This window comes from Artemia sp. Qi Xiang Cuo, chromosome 17 (genome assembly GCF_049724085.1).
Source record: "Artemia sp. Qi Xiang Cuo chromosome 17, ASM4972408v1, whole genome shotgun sequence".
NCBI lineage: Eukaryota > Metazoa > Arthropoda > Branchiopoda > Anostraca > Artemiidae > Artemia > Artemia sp. Qi Xiang Cuo.
In genome coordinates this window covers 27,344,324-27,365,151 of record NC_142810.1, presented here as the reverse complement: position 1 = coordinate 27,365,151, position 20,828 = coordinate 27,344,324, and the positions used below count along the sequence as shown (strand labels likewise).

The 20,828-nt window shown below is 34.8% G+C and overlaps 1 protein-coding gene across 2 annotated transcripts in view; it reads right to left on the bottom strand.

The window, feature by feature from the left end:
• Pms2 (mismatch repair endonuclease PMS2) overlaps nt 1–20,510 on the bottom strand; it is a 77,356-nt gene extending 56,846 nt beyond the window's left edge. For both annotated transcript variants that reach the window (XM_089103552.1, XM_089103554.1), the window contains exon 1: nt 20,418–20,510. In XM_089103552.1, coding sequence (XP_088959678.1) covers nt 20,418–20,477 — 60 coding nt within the window. In that variant the 5' untranslated portion in view covers nt 20,478–20,510. The remainder of the gene's footprint in view (nt 1–20,417) is intronic.
• Nucleotides 20,511–20,828: the final 318 nt, after the last annotated feature.

Here is a 20,828-nt window from a genome sequence, read left to right as displayed (position 1 = left end):
TTAGGCAAAAGGTGAGCTGTCAGCAAATGCATAGGATTCTGTAATATTTACTACTTCATAACCCTTCCAATGAAAATGATGTTTATACTTTTACTTTGATTTTTCAAAAGCATTAAATATTGTGGTTTGTAGTCACCATCTTTTTTCTCTTTATAGTTCTAGGGTTAATCTTTCTTTTATAAAGCTCCTTAGAGATTGGTATTTGAATTTTTTCTTCAACTAAAATATGCACCAGGTACTATTTATATTATACAAGTACAAATAAGAATTGGACAGGGAAGTCCTTTATCCCCCGCCCTTTTTTAAAATTTGTATTTCTAGTGTTTATACTGCAATCTTGGGTGGTTGCTTTTCTGGTTTGGCTGATGTTTCTTACATTGCATATGCAGACAACCAGCTTCTGACCAGCCTTTTGAAATGGTTTCTCCTATTTCTGCTGTTCTTTCTGATATTGGTCTTGTGTTTAATGTAAATGAATTTGAGTTTCTACCCTATCATTGCTCTACTGTTGCTCCCTTAATTGTCACATTTCCATTATCCCTTTTGTAGATTGTAGCCAGTGGCTTGGTATCTCTATTCCTAAAAGTCTTCAAATTCTTCTGTGACAGTCCATTAACAAAAGTTTGTGTCAATGGACTGTCGTCAATATTAGTAAGAAACTCTAAGTTGTTTCAAACTGAGGACAAAATGATAGATGTACTCATACCTAACTTATTCTATTTTCTGAGACCAATCTACCCTTTATGCTTCAAGTCTTTTCAATATTATTAAGAAAGGTAATCTAGAAAGAACCTGTTTGAATCGCCTAAAATTTTATAAACTTTCTTCTTTATCTCCCACCTTAGACAAGAAAACAGTTTCTTGTGAGTAATTTTGGAATTTCTGACATAATTTTAAAGTTAGAGGTATGGCACAGAAAACTATCAGGCATTGAACATGTACAATTATCCTCTCATCATTGTCTAACCTGATTTTTTGATGATTACCTTTTATACTCTTTTATATGTTTGAGTTATAAACAAATATGTTAAAATACAGGTGCCTTTCATTCACTTAACCAAATCTAGCGATCTTGTTTTTTTTCAAAACCAAAAAAATAAAACCAAAAAAAAAAAAAAATGGTGGGGCACAGACCTTTTCTAATCCAGCAACCCGAAAGTCTGTTACAGTACAACTAATGGAAATTAAACTGGAAAAAACCCTTACCCTGTATGTTGCTTCATTTCCTTAAAAATCTCAACAATAAGCCTTTCACTAACCATCAGCTTGATTTGTCCTAAGGTACAGAACAGTTCTTTTTTATAATAGAACAACTTCTTTTTTTCAAATGTTCAGATAAGCATGTTAGAATCTTAAAATATTACTTTATTTTGAAAGACAATTAAAAAATAATAGACATTTAGAAATTTAATTAGAAAATGACACATGGGTGCCATGAATGTTATAAAAAACTTCTGTATACAGTCTAGGGCAGGGCTATATCTGGCTCAATTAAGGCTGGGGCGCTAGGATGCTACTGTAGCAGTAGTGAATATTATTTTTGGAAAGAGCATTGAGTCAAAATGTGTTTTTTTTCCTCCTGGATTTCTGTCCTATAATGTAAATTTACACAATATCTTCACTAAAAAGAAAATGACTTGGTTTTACATAAATCCAAGGCCAAAGGGGGCCAAATACACAGCAGCTTAGACCCAAAGGCAAATTTGTTATGGTTTTTCTATTCCCTAGCAGGGAAGGGGAATTGCAACCATGCTAACATCTATGCCTATTTCTGTTCCATCTTTCTATAAAAGGCAGTGATCTCTGATGAATTTTTGAGCCTTGTACCCTTGCTAAATCCTTACTTAGAGGATTTTAAAGAATTAATGTCTTGAAGCAATAAAGTGTCTTACATTTGATGAGGCAGAAAACACCTCCTTTGAACCTCATTTGTGCTGAAGCCTTGATCTATTCTGAAAATTTCACTTTTACAGAAAAATATGTGTTCAGCCTTGTAACCTTGCTAAATCCTTACTTAGAGGATTTTAAAGAATTAATGTCTTAAAGCAATAAAGTGTCTTACATTTTATGAGGCAGAAAACACCTCCTTTGTGCTGAAGCCTTGATCTATTCTGAAAATTTCACTTTTACAGAAAAATATGTGTTCAGCCATGTACCCTTGCTAAATCCTTACTTAGAAGATTTTAAAGAATTAATGTCTTGAAGCAATAAAGTGTCTTACATTTGATGAGGTAGAAAACACCTCCTTTGAACCTCATTTGTGTCGAAGCCTTGATCTACGAGGGCTATTCAGAAACTAGGGAACGTTTTGTTATAAAACAAAAACTAGGTACAGGAAAAATATTTTATTATATACATCTGAAAAAGTGACTAAAATTTTACTTTTCTAAATAGTCACCATACAAATTAAGCCACTTATCGTAGTGGTGGACAGGCTTCGAAATTCCTTCATCATAGAAATCCGCCGCCTGCGATCTCAGCCACTCAGTGACACAAGCCCGAAGCTCGTTGTCGTCATCAAAACGCTGTGTCGCTAGCCAGTTCTTCATCTTCCGGAACAAGTGAAAATCACTCGGTGCTAGGTCGGGACTGTAGGGTGGATATGGGAAAATCTCCCATTTGAATGAGTCCCACGAATCCTCTCATCAACTTTGGTGAGAAGATCGTCTGTCATAATGCTCGAGCGTCCACTCCTGTCTTCATCATGCACGTTGGTTCTTCTATTTTTAAACCGGATACACCATTTTTGCACTGAACTTTCATTCATTACGTCGTTGCCATACCCTTTGCACAGTTGCCGATGATTTCTATCGGTTTTTTGCTAAAAAAAAACATATTACGGACCGCACTTCACAACTGGCGGGATTTGAAATTGCAGCGAACATTTTAAATTGGAATATTGGGAAAACGGCCAGTGCGGAGATGTTCTCGTTCTCACAGCTGGATGCTGACTGAAGCTACGAGCACGCGCATACCAAAACATACGTGATCGCCGCATGTCTAGCGGCGTCAGACGGAAACGTTCCCTAGTTTCTGAATAGCCCTCGTAGTCTGAAAATTTCACTTTTACAGAAAAATATGTGTTCAGGTTCATCAAAGGTCAGGGACTTTTAGAGGGGGGTGGTGGTAGACCCTAGGGCAGAATATAAATAAGAAAAGTAATAAATATACCATTAGATTCTTTATTCCATGCTATTTCCTAATATTGTAACTTACTGTTTTTGCAATTGCATTCTAGCCACCCCCACCAATGGGACCAAACATAACCTTAAGATAGGTACAGAGTTTGCTGGCCTTTTTTCAAATTAGCTTTTTTGATATTTTGGACCAACTGTTGATGAGAAATGAGCAAAAAAAGATATGACAAGGCTACAAAATCAGCAATATTTTGCGTTTAGCTTAGGACTAAGTCTGTCCTGATGGGGAAAGGAGGCTGAAGTACAATTAGGCTGATGAAACATTGACTATTACAATTGGAAAGAGTATCGAGTAAAGAATCTGATGGTATATATATTTTTCCATTTGATTTCTGTCCTATAAATCACCTTAACCAACACTTCAAAAGACATTTCCTGGTTTTAATTTAAACTTTGTGGCCACACCTGAAATTTTCATTTACATAACTCAACTACTTTCCAAGATATAAAAAAGGCCTTCATCCAGAGTTTTCCAAAAAAGAGAAGTAGATATAGAAGCTTGAAAACACCTTTCCAGGAAAATTTATGCTCTGAAATATTTTCCAAAATTTTTTTCTCTAAGTGTAACTACTTTCCAAGACAGCAAAAAACCACTCATCTAGAATTTTACTCAAAGCAGCATTTGCCTAGGCCATAGAATACCGATTTTTTTTTATCACTAGGCATAGGCTTGCCATGTAAGATAATACCTTATTTGCTGGAAAATGTAATTTAAGGTAAGGCAATTACAGGGTAGAAATTCAAAAGTAAAAAAAGAAATACACCTTAGATTCTCTATTCAATATCGATTCCAAACGTAGGCCCAATAGTTGGAGAAAAAAAGAAAATACCACAAGATTCTCCCTTTAATGTTCTTTGTAAATGTAATCATCACTGCTATCACAATTACACCCAAGATCCCCTCTATGGGCCAAATGTGGCCCAAAGCTATCTACAAAAACTTGCGAATTTGGTCTTTTTTAAAATTTGTTTTAGTTGGCATTGACCAACCAAAAGTGAGAAATAAGCAGAGAAGATAATAGCAAACATACAAATGGCCAAATAAGGAGGAGGGAGCTGGGATGCAAGCTGGCATGCAATTGGCAATAAAATAAATTGGGAATATATATATATATATATATATATATATATATATATATATATATATATATATATATATATATATATATATTACACTGTATATTTGTCTATTGTTCAAATGAGCTCTGTGCTTCATAATTACTAATATTGTATTTGGAACTAACACCAAATTGATAGTGTAAAACCATATTTCTCATTTTCTATCTGATTTCTGCCTTATGCCTAAATAAACCTCAACTGGCTAGCTATATCCAAGGCCTACTTCTTGAATTTGAGTAGACTGTAAGTCAGAATATCTTCCTTTCATATCAAGAACACATTTTCAGAACAGTTACATCTCTTTGCAGACCTCTGAACCTAGTGTCACAGAGAAAACACTACACGTAGAGTTTGATGCCCAGTAGTTGAATGGCCAATTGCCACTTAAAATTATTCAATTACTGTAAAATCTCCATCATACCACACAGAAAGTGGATTGTTTCACCCTTAAATGTGTCTAATTTTCTTTAAAAATATGGAATTATCTTGAATATTTTAACCATATACAACACTAACAATTTTATATTCACTGATAGTCAGCAATAGAGCCTAATCATGGACATGCACTTATACTTAAGCCTAAACTATGAAAATGCTACCTAATCTTGGATGTGGGATCTTAAAGTTGGTACAATGTATCTCAATCATAGCTCAACTCTATCATGAATACATTCAATCTAAGGCAAGTGTGGTGAAGCAGAATATTTAATTAGGCTAGGATTTAAGGACAACCTTTGTTTAAGTTTAAATGATAAACAAGTTTTCCTAAATTGTACTCGGCCATTCCTAATTAAAATAATAATAATAACTTATTTATAACCCACTGTACGAACATGTGACAAAAAGTCGAGTAAAGAGAAAAAAGAAGAAAAATAAACACACACAGTACTTAAAGTAAAATAATGAATAAAAAGAACATTCAGTGAAACAAACGAATAATAATAATATATTTATTACCACTTGCAAAAGGGAAAAAAGTGAAATACCAGGAAAGAAAACAAAAAAACTACAAATAAGGAAAAAATACACAAAAAAGAAAGCTAAACAGGCAGATAAGACGATGGTTAGGACCAAGACGGATTGGCACATCATCAACTAATTTCGAACTCAAATTTTCCACTGAAAGAACAATATCTGTGGTCTGATACTGACTAATTAACCTCCGGTTCCGGAACGATTGCGGTAAATAAAGTAAAAACTTGCAATAGCGATAGTAATCAGTCTTGGCTCTTTTTACGTCACCTTTATTCAGACGCATATATGCACCAGAGCAAAATAACACGGAATGGTCGCAAAAACTCGAGGATAGCTTTGTTAGCGATTGCTGGAAATGTCCACGATTTTTTAGAATATCCCACTTTAAGCTTATTCTTAACATCACGAATTGTCTGAAACCGAAAAGAACTTAGTGAATTGCAGACAGAGATCCCGAGCCATCAAAAGGAGGTGACTTGAGGTATAGAAAAAGAGCTTCAATTCAAAGGATGATACGAACTAATCCCATTAAAAATAAGATATTCACATTTATCAACATTAAGGAATAACCCAATACTTGCAAATAAAGCGGCGACGGATCGGACAGAACGCGCTAAACCAAACTCAGTTCGGCTAAAAAGAAGCAAGTCGTCAGCATAAGCTAAGTATGATACGTCTGTGAATCCCGTAAGGCAAGAACTACGTATACCAGACAAAACATGTTCAATGGAAGCAATAAAGATATGGGGGGAGAGAACTCCCCCCTGCCTAACTCCACACTTAACTGGTATATGTCAGAAAAAATCCTAACTTCCTGACTTTAATCTTAGATATGAATTTGAATACCAAAACTTTAGAACAAGAATCACAGACGCATTCACACCGAGCTGACTGAGAGCATAAAAAGCTTGGGCACGGCAAATACTGTCGAATGCTTTAGATATATCAAGGGTACAAAAATGAAGACTATAACTATTTCGAGCGGCTTCCTTAATAAGCTGCGCTAAAACGCAGTGAGCATGTTGACAACTCAAACCTGAAACCAAACTGGTTAGCCTCATAATTTGCAAATTCATCAATGTGTGGAAGCAATACATACTCAAATAATCTACTTAGAGTACAGGCGACAGTAATCAGCCCATAGGAATTGCATGAATGTAGATCTTTTCCTTTTTTTAGTATAGAAGTAACGCTTCCACATAAAAATGAATGAGGGACAATAGACCTAGAAAGGCACATTTGAAATAATAACTGGAGATGCAATACAAGTTCAGCGGAACGTGGATCAAGATGAGCCGCACAAATATTATCAGGTTAGGTCACAAGCCTTTGACTTCAACTGTCAAAGAGATTTATCAATATTAGATTTTTCAACAGGAATAATATGTCTTTGGCTCAATAGTGGAGAACCTTTAGGAAGTGGAAATTAGGAAGAACCTTTGCCAGTAAAGCAGAAAAACAGCTATGAACAGCATAATTAATCCCGGAAAAGATGTGTGTATAGTGATTAATCCACGAAAATCTTGGAATAATATCACTGGAGAAAGAATCTTCGAGTTTTGACGCATTCAGCACACTTTTCCACTGTTTACCATTAGACGGGAATTCAGCACCCGAAAACCGAACTGCACGACGATGATGCTTAAACTCTGTCCTAATCATCAATCAACCACAATTACATTAAACACCACTGGAAAAAAAGAAGGAAAAACCAGGTCACAAAGAAAAATATGAAAACACTTGAACTAGATTAAGGGACTTTATTAAACAACTGTAGGTCTACAATAATTTTTAAACAAGACTTGCTGATCAACCTAAAATAAATCCCAAGAAATTTTGTAACTAAAAGTCCAGAACCAGAAACAAACAAAACCCCTAATCACAGGCCTAATCAAAGTGTCGCAACGCCACCGGCACGCCACACGCGCGCCGAAGCCAGCAGAGGCGGCGGCGTTTGGTTAACTTTGAATTAATTTTGCGGCTATCTCTATTGTGTCAACCGCAAAGTTGGAGCTTTTCTTTTCTTGTGTGGTTAAGTATTTCGATTTTCCTGATTAGGAATAAAGCAGGGCTTGCACTATCCCCAAAAATCTATGTGTCACCCCAAAAAAATTTGGCTCCCCAAATCCCCAAAAATCACCCAATGACAGTGCCAAATATTATCCCTGCCAAATATTACTTTATATACCATAATTCTTCACTACTCTCTTGTTCATTAATTTTTGTCTCTTGTGTAACTTTGCATATAAACCAGACTGATACAATTGCAATATACATAGTTCTTCATATGTTGACAAAAGTATCGTCTTTATGAAATTAAATAAAAAAAAAAACAAGATTTTTAACTGAAAGCAAGATGCAACATTAAAACTTAAAACGAACAGCAATTATTCCATATATGAAAGGGGCTGTCCCCTCCTCAATGCCTCATTCTTTACGCTAAAGTTTTTTATTGTTTTAGAGTGGTGAAAAAGAGTCAAACTTTAGTGTAAAGAGCGAGGCGTTGAGGAGGGGACAGCCCTTTTCATATACGGAATAATTGCTGTTAGTTTTAAGTTTTATTGTTGCTCCTTACTTTCAGTAAAAAAAAAACTTGTTTTTTGTTTAATTTCTGAACGTTTTTTAACTAATGCAGCTTCGATTTTGGCTCACCGTGGATGAAAATTAAAACACAATTTGCATATTAATTTTGGCAGATTTAATCCAAATATGAAGGGTCACCCCTTTTTCAATACCTTGCTCTTTGCACTAAAGCTGTTAACAAGAATAAGGTATTGAAGAGGGGGCAACCCTTCATATATGGCATAATTTCTGTTCGTTTTTCAAATAACGCTGCTAAATCTGGCTCACCCTCTATGAAACATACCCCTCACCCTCTAGGAACTCTTCTGTGGAAATTTTATCCAACATAAAGTGCACCTTCCCCCCATCAAATTCCCTCCAGACAGTTCCTCCCTTGCTGAGACCCCCCCCCCCCCTCTATGTAAAATTGCTTGTGGACGATTCACCCTGAAAAATTCTCCTTAGCATTTTTTCATTGGAATAAGACTTTAATCTGTAATTGGTTTCTTGGCCACTCCAGAAATGCCCTCTTCCATGGAAATTATTTCCCAGAAAAAAAACATATGAAAAAGAAGCCCCTGGATAATCCCCCTGGAACATCTCCATATAAAAAATTTGGCAATTAAAAAGAATTTTGTATAGTAATTCTGTCTAACCATCCCAGTGTAACCTTTTCCCTAGAATATTCACTCATCAGAAATTTCCCTCCCAAAGGAACATTCTCTCATTAGAAATATATCCCAAAGCACCTCCCCCCCCCACCCCAAAAAATGGCTGTATACTTCCCAATAACAAATACTATATGTAAACAATGGGCAAAGCTCACAACTTGCAGCCCTTCTACCAGGGACTGTGGAGGGTCATGTTACACCTAAAGACATAGCTATTAGATTTATCGACTATACTGAACAAAATGGCTATCTTAAAATTTTGATCTGGTGACTTTGGGGAAAAAATGAGCATGAAAGTTGTCCTCCTGTTTTTTGGTCACTTAAAAAGGGCACTAGAACTTTTGATTTCCATTTGAATGAGCCCTCCCACAATATTTTAGGACCACTCGGTGAATATGATCACCCCTGGGAAGAAAAAAAACAAAAGAAAATGCATCCGTGATGTTTCTTCTGGCAGAAACAAAAATAATACAAAATTCCACATTTTTGCATATAGGAGCTTTAAGTCTCTACAATTGGGTTATCTGATACATTGAATCTGATGGTGTGATTTTCATTAAGATTCTATGACTTTAGGAGGTGTTTCCCCCCTTTTTCAAAAATAAGGCAAATATTCTCAGGCTTGTATCTTTTGATGGGTAACACTAAACTTGATGGAATTTATATATTTGAAATCAGCATAAAAATCCAATCTGATTTGTGTGTGCTCCTTTTTAATTGGAGTCCTTGGATCTTATTGAATGCCACAGCGAATCTATTATCTATTATTTCAACTATTATGCAAGGGGTCTGAAACACCACAGCCATTTTGTTTCTAGCAGATTTCTACTTCTCTTGATGAATAACAAAGAAGACCAGTGTCCAGCCAGAGACTTGCAAAGTTTTTAACTCATGAATAGGCCTGAATCTTTTGTAAATTCAAGCTGGGATTTGAAAAAGACTGATGAAAACATTAATGTTCGCAGTCAACAATTCCGCTGGCGGCGCGCCGCCGACATCTCACCGGTGGCAGCACGGAAAAATCACCGGCGGCGCACCGCTGCTGCTATTTTTGGCCCTGCTGCCACCAGTCTTCCCTTATTGGCGCAGCGCTGGGGTCTAAACAGGGCTAAGGCATAAATGTATGATCATTCCAGTATATAAGGAGGCATGTTAAGAAAATAATTCTTACTTCATAATATGCAAAATAATCCTAGTTAACATATTTTCCAGGGGAAGAACATTTATCATCACTTTTTTCACTGTTGTATAATCTTTTTTTTTAACAAAATTGTGAAAAATCAACAGATTTGACTGCACTTATCCGTTTTCAAATATTCTATATATGAAAGTTAAACACCATCACTACCATCTACCAAAAAGATATAAGTAGGCAAATATTGATAAATTTAGGTTAAGTTAGGTTTGGTTAGAATAGCTAGATGGCTCTTGGGTCTTTGTTTAATAAACAATTTTCAAGACTTGGAGAATAGATATAAATATTGAAAAATGTGATTGAAAAATTGAAAAAAGAGGAAAATAGTAAGGATAAAGGTTCTCTCCCTGGAAAATATGTTAACTAGGATTATTTCACACATTATGAAGTAATTTTTTTTTTTCTTAACATATCTCCTTATGTACTGAAATGGTCATACATTTACACCCAGGGATAAACCTAGAGTTAGTGGATATCCCAATGGAGTTCCTGGTTAATGAAACACAAATGTTAAAATTCATCACAATGAATGACCTTTGTGTCAACTCAAAACCTAGCCAAGTCCTAAGTGGTATTCTTCAGGGAACTGTTCTTGGCCCAACATTGTTTCTTCTCTATATCAACATATTTGTATTTTTCAGTTTTCTTCTGATTTATTTCCTATACTCCTAAAGGGCATAAATAAAAAAAAATTATTATTATTTTTATTATTATATCAACAATTTGATATTGGAAATCAGCAACCCCCTCTACATTAATAATGCAAAATTGTTCAATGTCTGCTACAGATCATCTCTAAAAGCCGACCTCAATTGTATATAGACATGGGTTGATAGATGGCTTCTCTCCTTTAATATATCAAAATGTATCACCATTAGCTTTGGTGGTAAATTTCTAGTGGGCCACATAATTTAGGTAAGATGAAAGGGAAAATGGCATTTGATGCCTTTTTTATTCTTCTTTCATAATTCAATAATTGCTTCTGGGGCTAAATACATCTTTACCCCTTAAAAGGGCCCCAAAGATATTTCATTTTTGTAACCAGACAAAGAAGTTATCAACACTAGTTAAGTTATTGAAAAGTGGTTAAAAAGATATCAGTAGTTTATAAATAAGTTGTTCACAAGTAACATATTCCAAAAATACTTATAGATAACAATTCAAACTTCATTTACTAGGCAACTCAAATATAAACCATTTTCCTACTGTTTCAAGTTTTTCAAAGCTGTTGACAAAAATGGTGCTGAATTTGATAAATATCTTGGTGGCACAACAACTTAGCTAGGATGAAAGTGAAAATGTCATTTGAGGCCTTTTTTATGCTCTTTCATAATTGAAGAATTGGTTCTGAGGCTAGTTACATCTTGAGCCCTTAAAGGGGCCCCAAAAGTATTTATTTATGTAACCACACAAATAAGTTATCAACACTAGTTAAGTTATTGAAAAGTGCAAAAACATATTACAAGTTTAAAGATAAGTTATAGATAGTGCACTACTTTTGAAAACAGGGGGATTTCAAAAAAATATTTCCATAACATAACATAATTTGTAGCGCTCTATGTCTTAGCACTTTAGAAATATTTAAAAAAGTGTCTAAAGTAGAATTTTGGAAAATTTTGAGTTTGGGGGGAAGGAGGATTTCAAAAACATTTTCCCATTAAGTAGTGCTCTATGTCTAAGCACTTTAGAAATATTTAAAAAAGCTTGTATAGTAGAATATTTGAAAATTTTGATTTTGGGGCGAAGGGGGATTTGAAAAACATCTTCCCATCACATAACTTGTCCTCTAAAGTCAATTCTGATGTTTGTAGTGCTCTATCAATTAGTGCTTTAGAAATATTTTAAAAAGCTTCTAAAGTAGAATTTTGGAAAATTTTGAGTTTGTGGGGAAGGGGGATTTCAAAAATATTTTCCCATAACATAACTTGTCCTCTAAACTTAATCCTGATGTTTGTTATGCTCTACATCATAGTACCTTAGAAATATTTAAAAAGCCTCTAAAGTAGATATTATGAAAATTTAGAGTTTAGGGGGAAGGGGGATTTAAAAGATATCTTCACATTACACAACTTGTCTTATAAAGTAGATTTAGATATGAGTTGCGCTCTATGTCATAGCTCTTTAGAAATAATTAAAAAAACTTCTAAAGTAGAATTTTGGAAATTTTTGAGTTTGGGGCAAAGGAGGATTTCAAAAACATCTTCCCATGACATAACTTATCCTTTAAAGTCAATTCTGATGTTTGTACTGCTCTATGTCTTAGTGCTTTAGAAATATTTAAAAAAGTATCTTAAGTAGAATTTCGGAAAATTTTGAGTTTGGGGGGAAGGGGGATTTCAAAAACATCTTCCCATGACATAACTTGTCCTCTAAAGTTAATTCTGATGTTTGTAGCGCTCTATGTCTTAGCGCTTTAGAAATATTTAAAGAAGCGTCTATAGACAAATTTTGGAAAATTTTGAGTTTGTGGGGAAGGGGGATTTCAAAAACATCTTCCCATGACATAACTTGTCCTCTAAAGTCTATTCTGTTGTTTGTAGCGCTCTATCAATTAGTGCTTTAGAAATATTTAATAAAGCTTCTAAAGTAGAATTTTAGAAAATTTTGTGTTTGTGGCAAAGGGGGATTTCAAAATTATCGTCCCATAACATAATTTGTCCTCTAAATTCAATTCTGATGTCTGTAACGCTCCATCTATTAGTGCTTTAAAAATATTTAACAAGCTTCTAAAGTAGAATTTTAGAAAATTTCATATTTAAAAAGCTTCTACAGTAGAATTTTAGAAATTCCCAAATTTTCAGGGATTTCCCCAAAAATCTATGTGCCACCCCAAAAAAATTTGGTTTCCCAAATCCCCAAAAATCATCCAATCATGTTGCCACCCCTATTGATTTATCACTAGTGACTATCCCTGCCAAATATTACTTTGTATACCATAATTCTTCACTACTCTTCTTCTTCTTCTTCTATTTAACAGCAGGCGGGCTTTTCAGTAGCACTATTTAGCCCTTTTCCTTTTGCTTCACTCTGTGGGCTACAGAGCTACTGGCTTGAATGCCTCATATTTATTAGATATATTCAGATATCTTTCAGCAGATCTTTTGACTCTAGGAGCTCAAATATAAGATGATAGATGTCGATTTCTATACTCTGTGTGCAGGTATAGTTGGCTAGGCTCTTGGCTGATAGTGGGAATTTATGGTGTTTAAAGTATTTTAACATTTTACAAAGCAAGGTATGTTGTGCAGACGTCAGCATATTACATTCAAATAGGCAATGGTCAATTGTTTCATTATTCATATTACAATGCCTGCAAAGAGGGGACAGGGGAATTGAACCACTTGAATTAGAAAGCTTATATGAGAATGCAAGGAAATTTAGTCCATTTGTTCCAGAACGAATTCTATGATAAATTTTAGAAAGATACTTATTGGGAAAGGGGGAAAGGATAGGATTAATCTTATTAAAATTAATATCTGATAGCCTCCATCGGTAAATATCTCTAATTGGGATTGGTCTCCCACTTGGCTGGTCAATATTTACAGCATTTTTTGCTATTTCATCAACCTGATGATTACCACTTTTGCCAGAGTGGCTAGGAATGTACTGAAAGTAAGTTTTTATGCCACTTGAAGCAAGATTATCAATAATGCTGAGACAATGATAGGTGTCAATGTCCAACTTATATTGAGGAGCTGAGGCCAGCAACTCAAGGCTTGATAAAGAGTTGGACTAGATGATAATATTGTTCGAATTTTTAATTAAAGATTGGTTTTGCTTAAGGTGTTCTAATGCCATGATTATGGCATTTAACTCAGCAGACATTATAGATAAATTATTAAATAATCTCTCGCCCATTGCAATTTTCAGGTGAGGAAGGAAAACACCACTTGCAACCTTCTCATTCATTTTTGACCCATCAACAAATATTTGGAAGTGATTTTTATAGGTAATTGTATTAAGTTCTGCAAATTTTTTCTGAACAAAAGCAATGGGGGTTAAATCTTTATTCCATTTTGAAAATTCAGTATTTATTATGGGAGATGACCAATTCCATGGAGGGGATTGGGGGAAAGTAGGTGCAATAGACTTTGCTGGTACAGGGAACTTCTTTTGAATATTGGCATACTCATCTGCAATACCTCTATACATGGCTGGATTTCTTAACCAATTATGTAATGTGTGTGAGCTATTTCATTCAATTTTTGTAAGATGTTTTGTCAAGAGAAAGCTACGTCTCTCCCTTATTGTTGTTAATCCACTCTCCATAAGCAGAAACTTGGTGCTTGTGGGTTTCCTAAGACCAAATATGAGACGTATAATATCATTTTGTGTTGTTTCAATTTTTTGCATCTGGGTCTTTGCATATGCACCATAGACAATGAGCCCATAGTCAATATGGGGTCTTATATGTGATTTATAAAACTGGAGTAAGGTTTTCCCCTTACAACCCCAGGGTGTGGAAAGAAGTCTTTTTAGTATATTTGCTTTTCTATAACATTTTTTTATTGTGTTTGAAATGTGGAGGCGGAAATTAAGTTTTTGGTCAAGCATGAGACCTAGGTAATTAATATTATTATCTTCTGGAATAGTTGTTTAATTTAGAGTTAGTTTTGCATTAACATGGTTTCGCTTCCTGTGAAATTGGATTATTTTTGACTTGGTGGGTGCAATGGGTAAATCTGAATGCTGAGAGAATTTTTCAAACTGGAAAAGTGACTTTTGCAGATTTGACTGTGCTATCTGAAAGGTGTTGCCAGATGACCATAGCACCAGATCATCAGCATATTGTAGATTCGTGTGGGGTAAGTTCATGTCCCAGAGATATAGGGTAAATAGGAGGCAACTGAGGACTGCTCCCTGAGGTAGGCCTTTGGATATTGTCTTTTGGGGTGAAGAGGCTGAACCAACACAGACAATGAAACTTCGCACTTCTATGAAGGATTTAATAAAGGATACTAGCTTAGGAGGTACTCCAAGGTTTGCAAGTTTATTTAAAAGGATTTGGTGGTTCACATTGTCATATGCTCCTTCAAAATCTAGGAAAGCTGCCACTAAGATATTATTTTTTAAGAAAGATTAATTTATTGGATTTGTTAGCAAAATGAAAGCATCTGTTGAGGAGTGGTATTTCCTGAATCCAGTTTGAGTGTGTGTGATCATGTTATTTTTCTCAACAAACCAGAGAAGTCTGTGATAAATCATTTTCTCCATTATTTTACCCATCACAGGTTTAATCATTATGGGCCTATAAGACTCAGGGTTATCTTTTGGTTTATTTTTCTTTAGGATTGGTAAAAGAGACGAACATTTCCATATATTGGGGAACCTAGAAGATGCCCAAGCGTGATTATAACAATTTAGCAGTTCTTGTTTGTATGAAGGTGTGAGATTCTTTATCCATGTAGGGTGTATATTGTCATAGCTGCTGCTAGTTTTGGACCTAATATGATGTATTGCATTATTCAATTCCTGGATTGAAAATGGATTAGTTATGTACTCGGATCCTGGGTGTGGTTGGTAGCTAGGGTTCATAGGAATTGTGTACAGTTTGCTTTGATTATTTAATGTTAGCTTATTAACAAAAGGAATTGCAAATAGGTTAGCCTTTTCAATATCATTGTCATAATGGGTATTATTATGTTTAAGCTCATACAGGATTGGGTTGGGAGAAGTCTTTTTCCCACATATGTGGCTTATGACTTTATGTATAATTGGCTCATGCGTTTCTCTGGAGAGATAATTTGCAAAATTATTCCAGTATTTATATTTAGCATCTATTATAGTCCTTCTTAGATTAGATTCTGCTTGTAATTTTTTTAAATATGTAGTAGGTGTTTGTTTTTTTATGAATTCTGTCCTAGCTACATTTTTTATACTCAATTTATTTAGGAACTCATTTGTCCACCATGATTTAGGAATTTGTTTAGGGAATGTTTTCTTAGGTGTTGTCCTGGTGATATCATGATTAGCTGTATTTATTAGTAAAGATGTCAAGGCTTCAGCATGTGTGTCAACTGTTGTGTTAGAAATGCATGAACTTTGGGTGAAACTAGTAATTTCATCATTTAGCTTATTTTGGAAAATAGACCAATTTGCTTTAGTGTTGATATATTTGGAGGTATGAGATGAAGTTTCAGTAGGTTCATTAAGGAAGCAAACTATAGCAAAGTGGTCTGTACATAGACTATCAGTTTTATTTATGTAAATTTTGTTCAAAAAATTTAAAGACACAATTTGTAGGTCAATTGTGGAGAATTTGCCACTTTTGGGGTTAAAATATGTATTCAGGTTTGGAGGGGTAGCAACAGCTAATTCATTATTATTTGAAGTCATATGCTCAATAAATTTACCAGCTTTATTTGCTGGTTTATTCCCCCACAAAAGGCTGTGGGCATTGAAATCACCACAAATAATGATATTTTTTAACATATTAGAATTGTTTAAATAATTAAAGAAATCCTTGGCATCTGTAGTTTGGCCATTAGGGTTATAAAAGCTTATTATGTAGGTTTTTAAATTATTCAGCCAAACACTTATACCAATTACATAAACATCATTTTCAAAATCTGGAAAATTGATGCCACAGAATTTTATATTATTATTAACTAATAAAGCTACACCACCTCCTTTTCTCTCTGAAGATCTATCCTTTCTCAGGATAGTATATCTCAGAGACTTAATTTGTTGATTTTGGGTTAAATGAGTTTCCTGGAGGCAAGCAATATTAATGGAATTATTATTTATAAATGATATTAGTTCATTTAACTTATTTTCTGTGAGTGATCTTACATTCCATTGGAGTATTGATAAATGTTGTGTTGTTGATTTATTCTTCATATGACCGTGTATCAATGTTCAGCTTTGTTAAAAGTAAAGCAAGATCTTTTTTTGCTTGAATGAGCATATCATCTGGGATGTAGATTTTTGCCAATTCTGCAATAATTTTTGTTTTATGTAGTTGATGTATGTTCATGGCCTGAACTGCATTACAGTTTAGAATGAATAAGCAAATATTTGGGGATTGCATTTTTGGTAGTGCATCCTGTTTGTTGGTTAAGGGATTGATTCCTGGTAGTGTTTCTGGTTTGTTTCTTCTTGGGAGGGAGGGCCAGGCTGGCCTCATCTCACTGGAAAACAAGGCTTGCTGGCTTGGTGATTCCTTCTGATAGGGATTTGAGCTAGGGGGCTTAGAAGATGTTGTTTTATATGGGGTGCTTGATGCATTGGGAGCATTTGACTTAGGGGTTTCGGTTGGTTTCATTACAGGCTTTATTTGGTATTGTTGGGCAGCATTTGCTTCCATTGCTGCAAAGGGGTATGGGATGGCCTTTTCTGTTGATATTTGGAGTGTTAGAGCTCTTTTCTTGTATGTAGGGCATAATGATTTATTTATAGATTCATGTGGGCCTTTGCAATTGATGCATGTAGGCTGGGTGTTGTTGCAGGTTGTCAGCTCTTTAGGATGGAAAGATTTACAATTACTACACTCTTGGAGAATTTCATTGCATTTGTTTGTCGTGTGTCCCAGTTTGAAACACTTCTGACACTGATTAGGCTTAGGTTTGTATTCCTTGTGTGGTTTGATTTGCCCAAATAGGAATAATTTTTCTGGGATATCAATTTTATCCTTTAGTGTGAAAAAGATGGATGTACGAGTTTTTAGGAGAGTAGAGATAGGTTTTTATATTTGGGTTACATCCTCAACTAGGATTTTTTTTCTAACCCAATCTGAGAAGCATTCTTTTAACTCCTGAGTAGATATCTCTGGGGGACCATTAAACTACAATTTTTGTTGGTCATTGTTTTGGGTTCCAATTAGATGCAATAATTGGGATATTCAGAAGGGATTTAAGGTTAATTATTGTATCTGCTGATTTCTGATCTTCTACACCTATTAGCAGACATCCATCACGGTTAATGTTAAGAGAGAACATTGATTTTAGCAATTTAAAAATTTCAACTCTTATTGCAGTGATAATTTTTATTTCAAAGGGGGTAGTGGGAGTAATTTTAATGTTAATTCCTAAGTTTTTGGAGGGAGGATCCTTGGCAGGGAGAGGGAAAATGCTTTTAATTTGGGAGATTTTTTTTCTTTTTTCTAGAGCTTCTAGAGGGGACCTCTTGAAACCCATTATCATCATTTATGTTTTCATTAGGATCTACAGTTATCATTGTCCTATTCTCCGAATTGGAGCTATCATTAGAACTTTCAGATAATGTGCTTGACCAGCCAGGATGGGTATCTTTCACTATGGACTTTGATTTGGGATCTTGAGGGACGTTTTTTTTTGGAGGGCTTCTAAACAATTCCTATTTGAAAAAGCTTTAAGCACAAATATAAAACTAAAACAAGAAGGGAAAATAGATGATATCAAACCCTCTGCACTATACTATGGAGAGGATAAACACCACAGTATAGCCCTGAGGATGACTTGAGCAGGATAGGTTTGGTACAACTGCTGATTAGAAGCAATAATAATCACAAGAAAATATATTTCGATTTTCTTATAAGGTTGCTGTTGTTGATCTCTCTCTTGTTCGTTAATTTTTGTCTCTTGTGTTACTTTACATATAAATCAGACACATACAATTGCAATATACATGGTTCTTCATATGTTGACAAAAGTATCGTCTTTATGAGATTAAATAAAAAAAACAAGTTGTTTTTTTTAAATGAAAGTAAGGAGCAACATTAAAACTTAAAACAAACAGCAATTATTCTGTATATGAAAGGGACTGTCCCCTCCTCAACGCCTTGCTCTTTATGCTACTTTAGCGTAAAGAGCAAGGGGTTGAGGAGGAGACAGCCCCTTTCATATATGGAATAATTATTGTTCGTTTTAAGTTTTAACGTTGCTACTTACTTTCAGTTAAAAAAAACTTGTTTTTTATTTAATTTCTGAACATTTTTCAAATAATGCCGGTAAATCTGGCTTACCCTCTATGAAATATACCCCTCCCCCCACGGAAAACTTCCGTGGAAATTTCATGCAACATAAAGTGCACCTTCTGCTGTCAAATTCCCTCCAGACAATTCTTTCCTTGCTGAGAATCCAGCCTTTGTAAAATTGCTTGCAGACAATTCACCCTCAAAAATTCTCCTTAGCATTTTTTCATTGGAATAAGACTTAATCTATATATTGGTTTGTTGGTCACTCTAGAAACGCCCCCTTCTGTGGAAATTATTTCCCAGAAGACAAAACGCATGGAAAAAAACCCCTGGATATTTCCCTGGAACATCTCCATATAAAAAATTTGGCAAAGAGAATGTAAAACAGTTAAAAAGAATTTTCTAGGCCTATAGTAATTCTGTCAAAACCCCCAGTGTAACATTTTCCCCAGAATATTCACTCATCAGAAATTTCCCTCCCAAAGGAAGATTCTCCCCTTAGAAATCCACCCCAAGCACAACTTCCCCCATGGCTAAGGTACATCTTCATACTTTTAAACGTTTTAAGGAGAGTCTGTAATTACAGAAAGTCTGTGTTAGTGTTTCAATAAACTCAACAGAAACTTCATGACTGGATGGACCTGTAAAAATAAAAACATCTTTCCATGACATAATTTGTCCTCTAAAAACGATTTGGATATTTTTACTGGTCTATCTCTTGTCAAATCCTTTCCCTAATCAATAGAGTTTAAATGGCTTATCAACACCAATGTTGTCTTCTACCGCCTGGCACCTGCATGCTACCCTTAAAGGGGTTATGATAAGCAAGTTATGACATCACAAACAGGGTTCCATAAGCAATGTCAGCTAGATAGTAAGGTAAAATTCTACTTTAGTTACTTTTGGTTATCTTGGAAAGGGGTTGGGTTAGGAAAATGAAACTTTCAAGGATGGGTCTATATGCTAAGGTATGTCCTGGGAAGGTGAAACTTTCTTGGAAAGGGGTTGGGTTAGGAAAATGAAACTTTCAAGGATGGGTCTATATGGTAAGGTATGTCCCAGGAAGGTACTTTGAAGTACCTACCTCCACTCCTCCCCCTCTCTATACATTGCAAATTATTGCATATTACTAGTTGTTTTTGGCTCACATTTCATCCTATATTACTATCATAATTATAAATCACTGCTTACCTTACACAGCTTCAGCTTTTAACCTTGTTCACTAAAATATATTCCAAAATCTTATTTCCATTTAATAGTCATCCCTTTAACTTATTTACTATCGGTAAAATTCTACTTTAGTTACTTTTGGCTATCTTGGAAAGGGGTTGGGTTAGAAAAATGAAACTTTCAGGGATGGGTCTACAGACTAAAGTATGTCCTGGGAAGGTATTTTGAAGTACTGAAACCTTGCAAAATAGATCTTCTGCTTAAATGAAGTTCAAAAAAATTGTTTTCAGCTTCACAACTTTGCTCTGTCCCAATTTATAAGGTTTTAAAGATATATAAATACATTTCCTAATTTTGAAAAAAAACATTGATATGACTTAAAATTCTGCTCAAATAATAGAAGTTGCATTTTCAGAACTAAAACCAGAGAAAAAGGGTCAATATATACCAAATCATATTATTGAGTAACTAAAGTAGCTAAAGTAGAATTTTACCGAAAATTGAAGCTTTGGACTTATCAGAAAACAATCACCAGCTGTAAATGTCGAATCTTCCTATAGCTTAGTCTACAAGGGGTTATATCCTAGGTAAGCCCCTGGCCTACATAACCAAATAGGTCTAATAAAAATATTTACTTGACCAGAGCAAATCCTATGGACTGTTGATTTATCAATTTGTTGAACTTTTGCCATCATAAAAAATTCCCGTGACACCTTTGTCACATTGCCTTATGAATCCAAAATTTTGCTTTGCTACAAAATGTGAAATCCTTAATGAAAAGCTCTGTTTTTCGGCACCCGGCGACACTGTGCAGTGCCGCATTCACATTTCCACTTAATTGCTTATCTTGAGTTAGTTACACTACTAGCTTAAGGAATTTGCTTTCACATTTTTTTCACATTGGAACTTTGCAAATCACATTGAAGCTTCCATAAGCTCCTGCAACATAAGCTTTTGTATGCCTTATTTAACTCTCATAAGAGAAGATGAAAACACATTTTCTACCATATATTTTGGGTAACAAAAAAAAACGTTGAAGAAAGAAA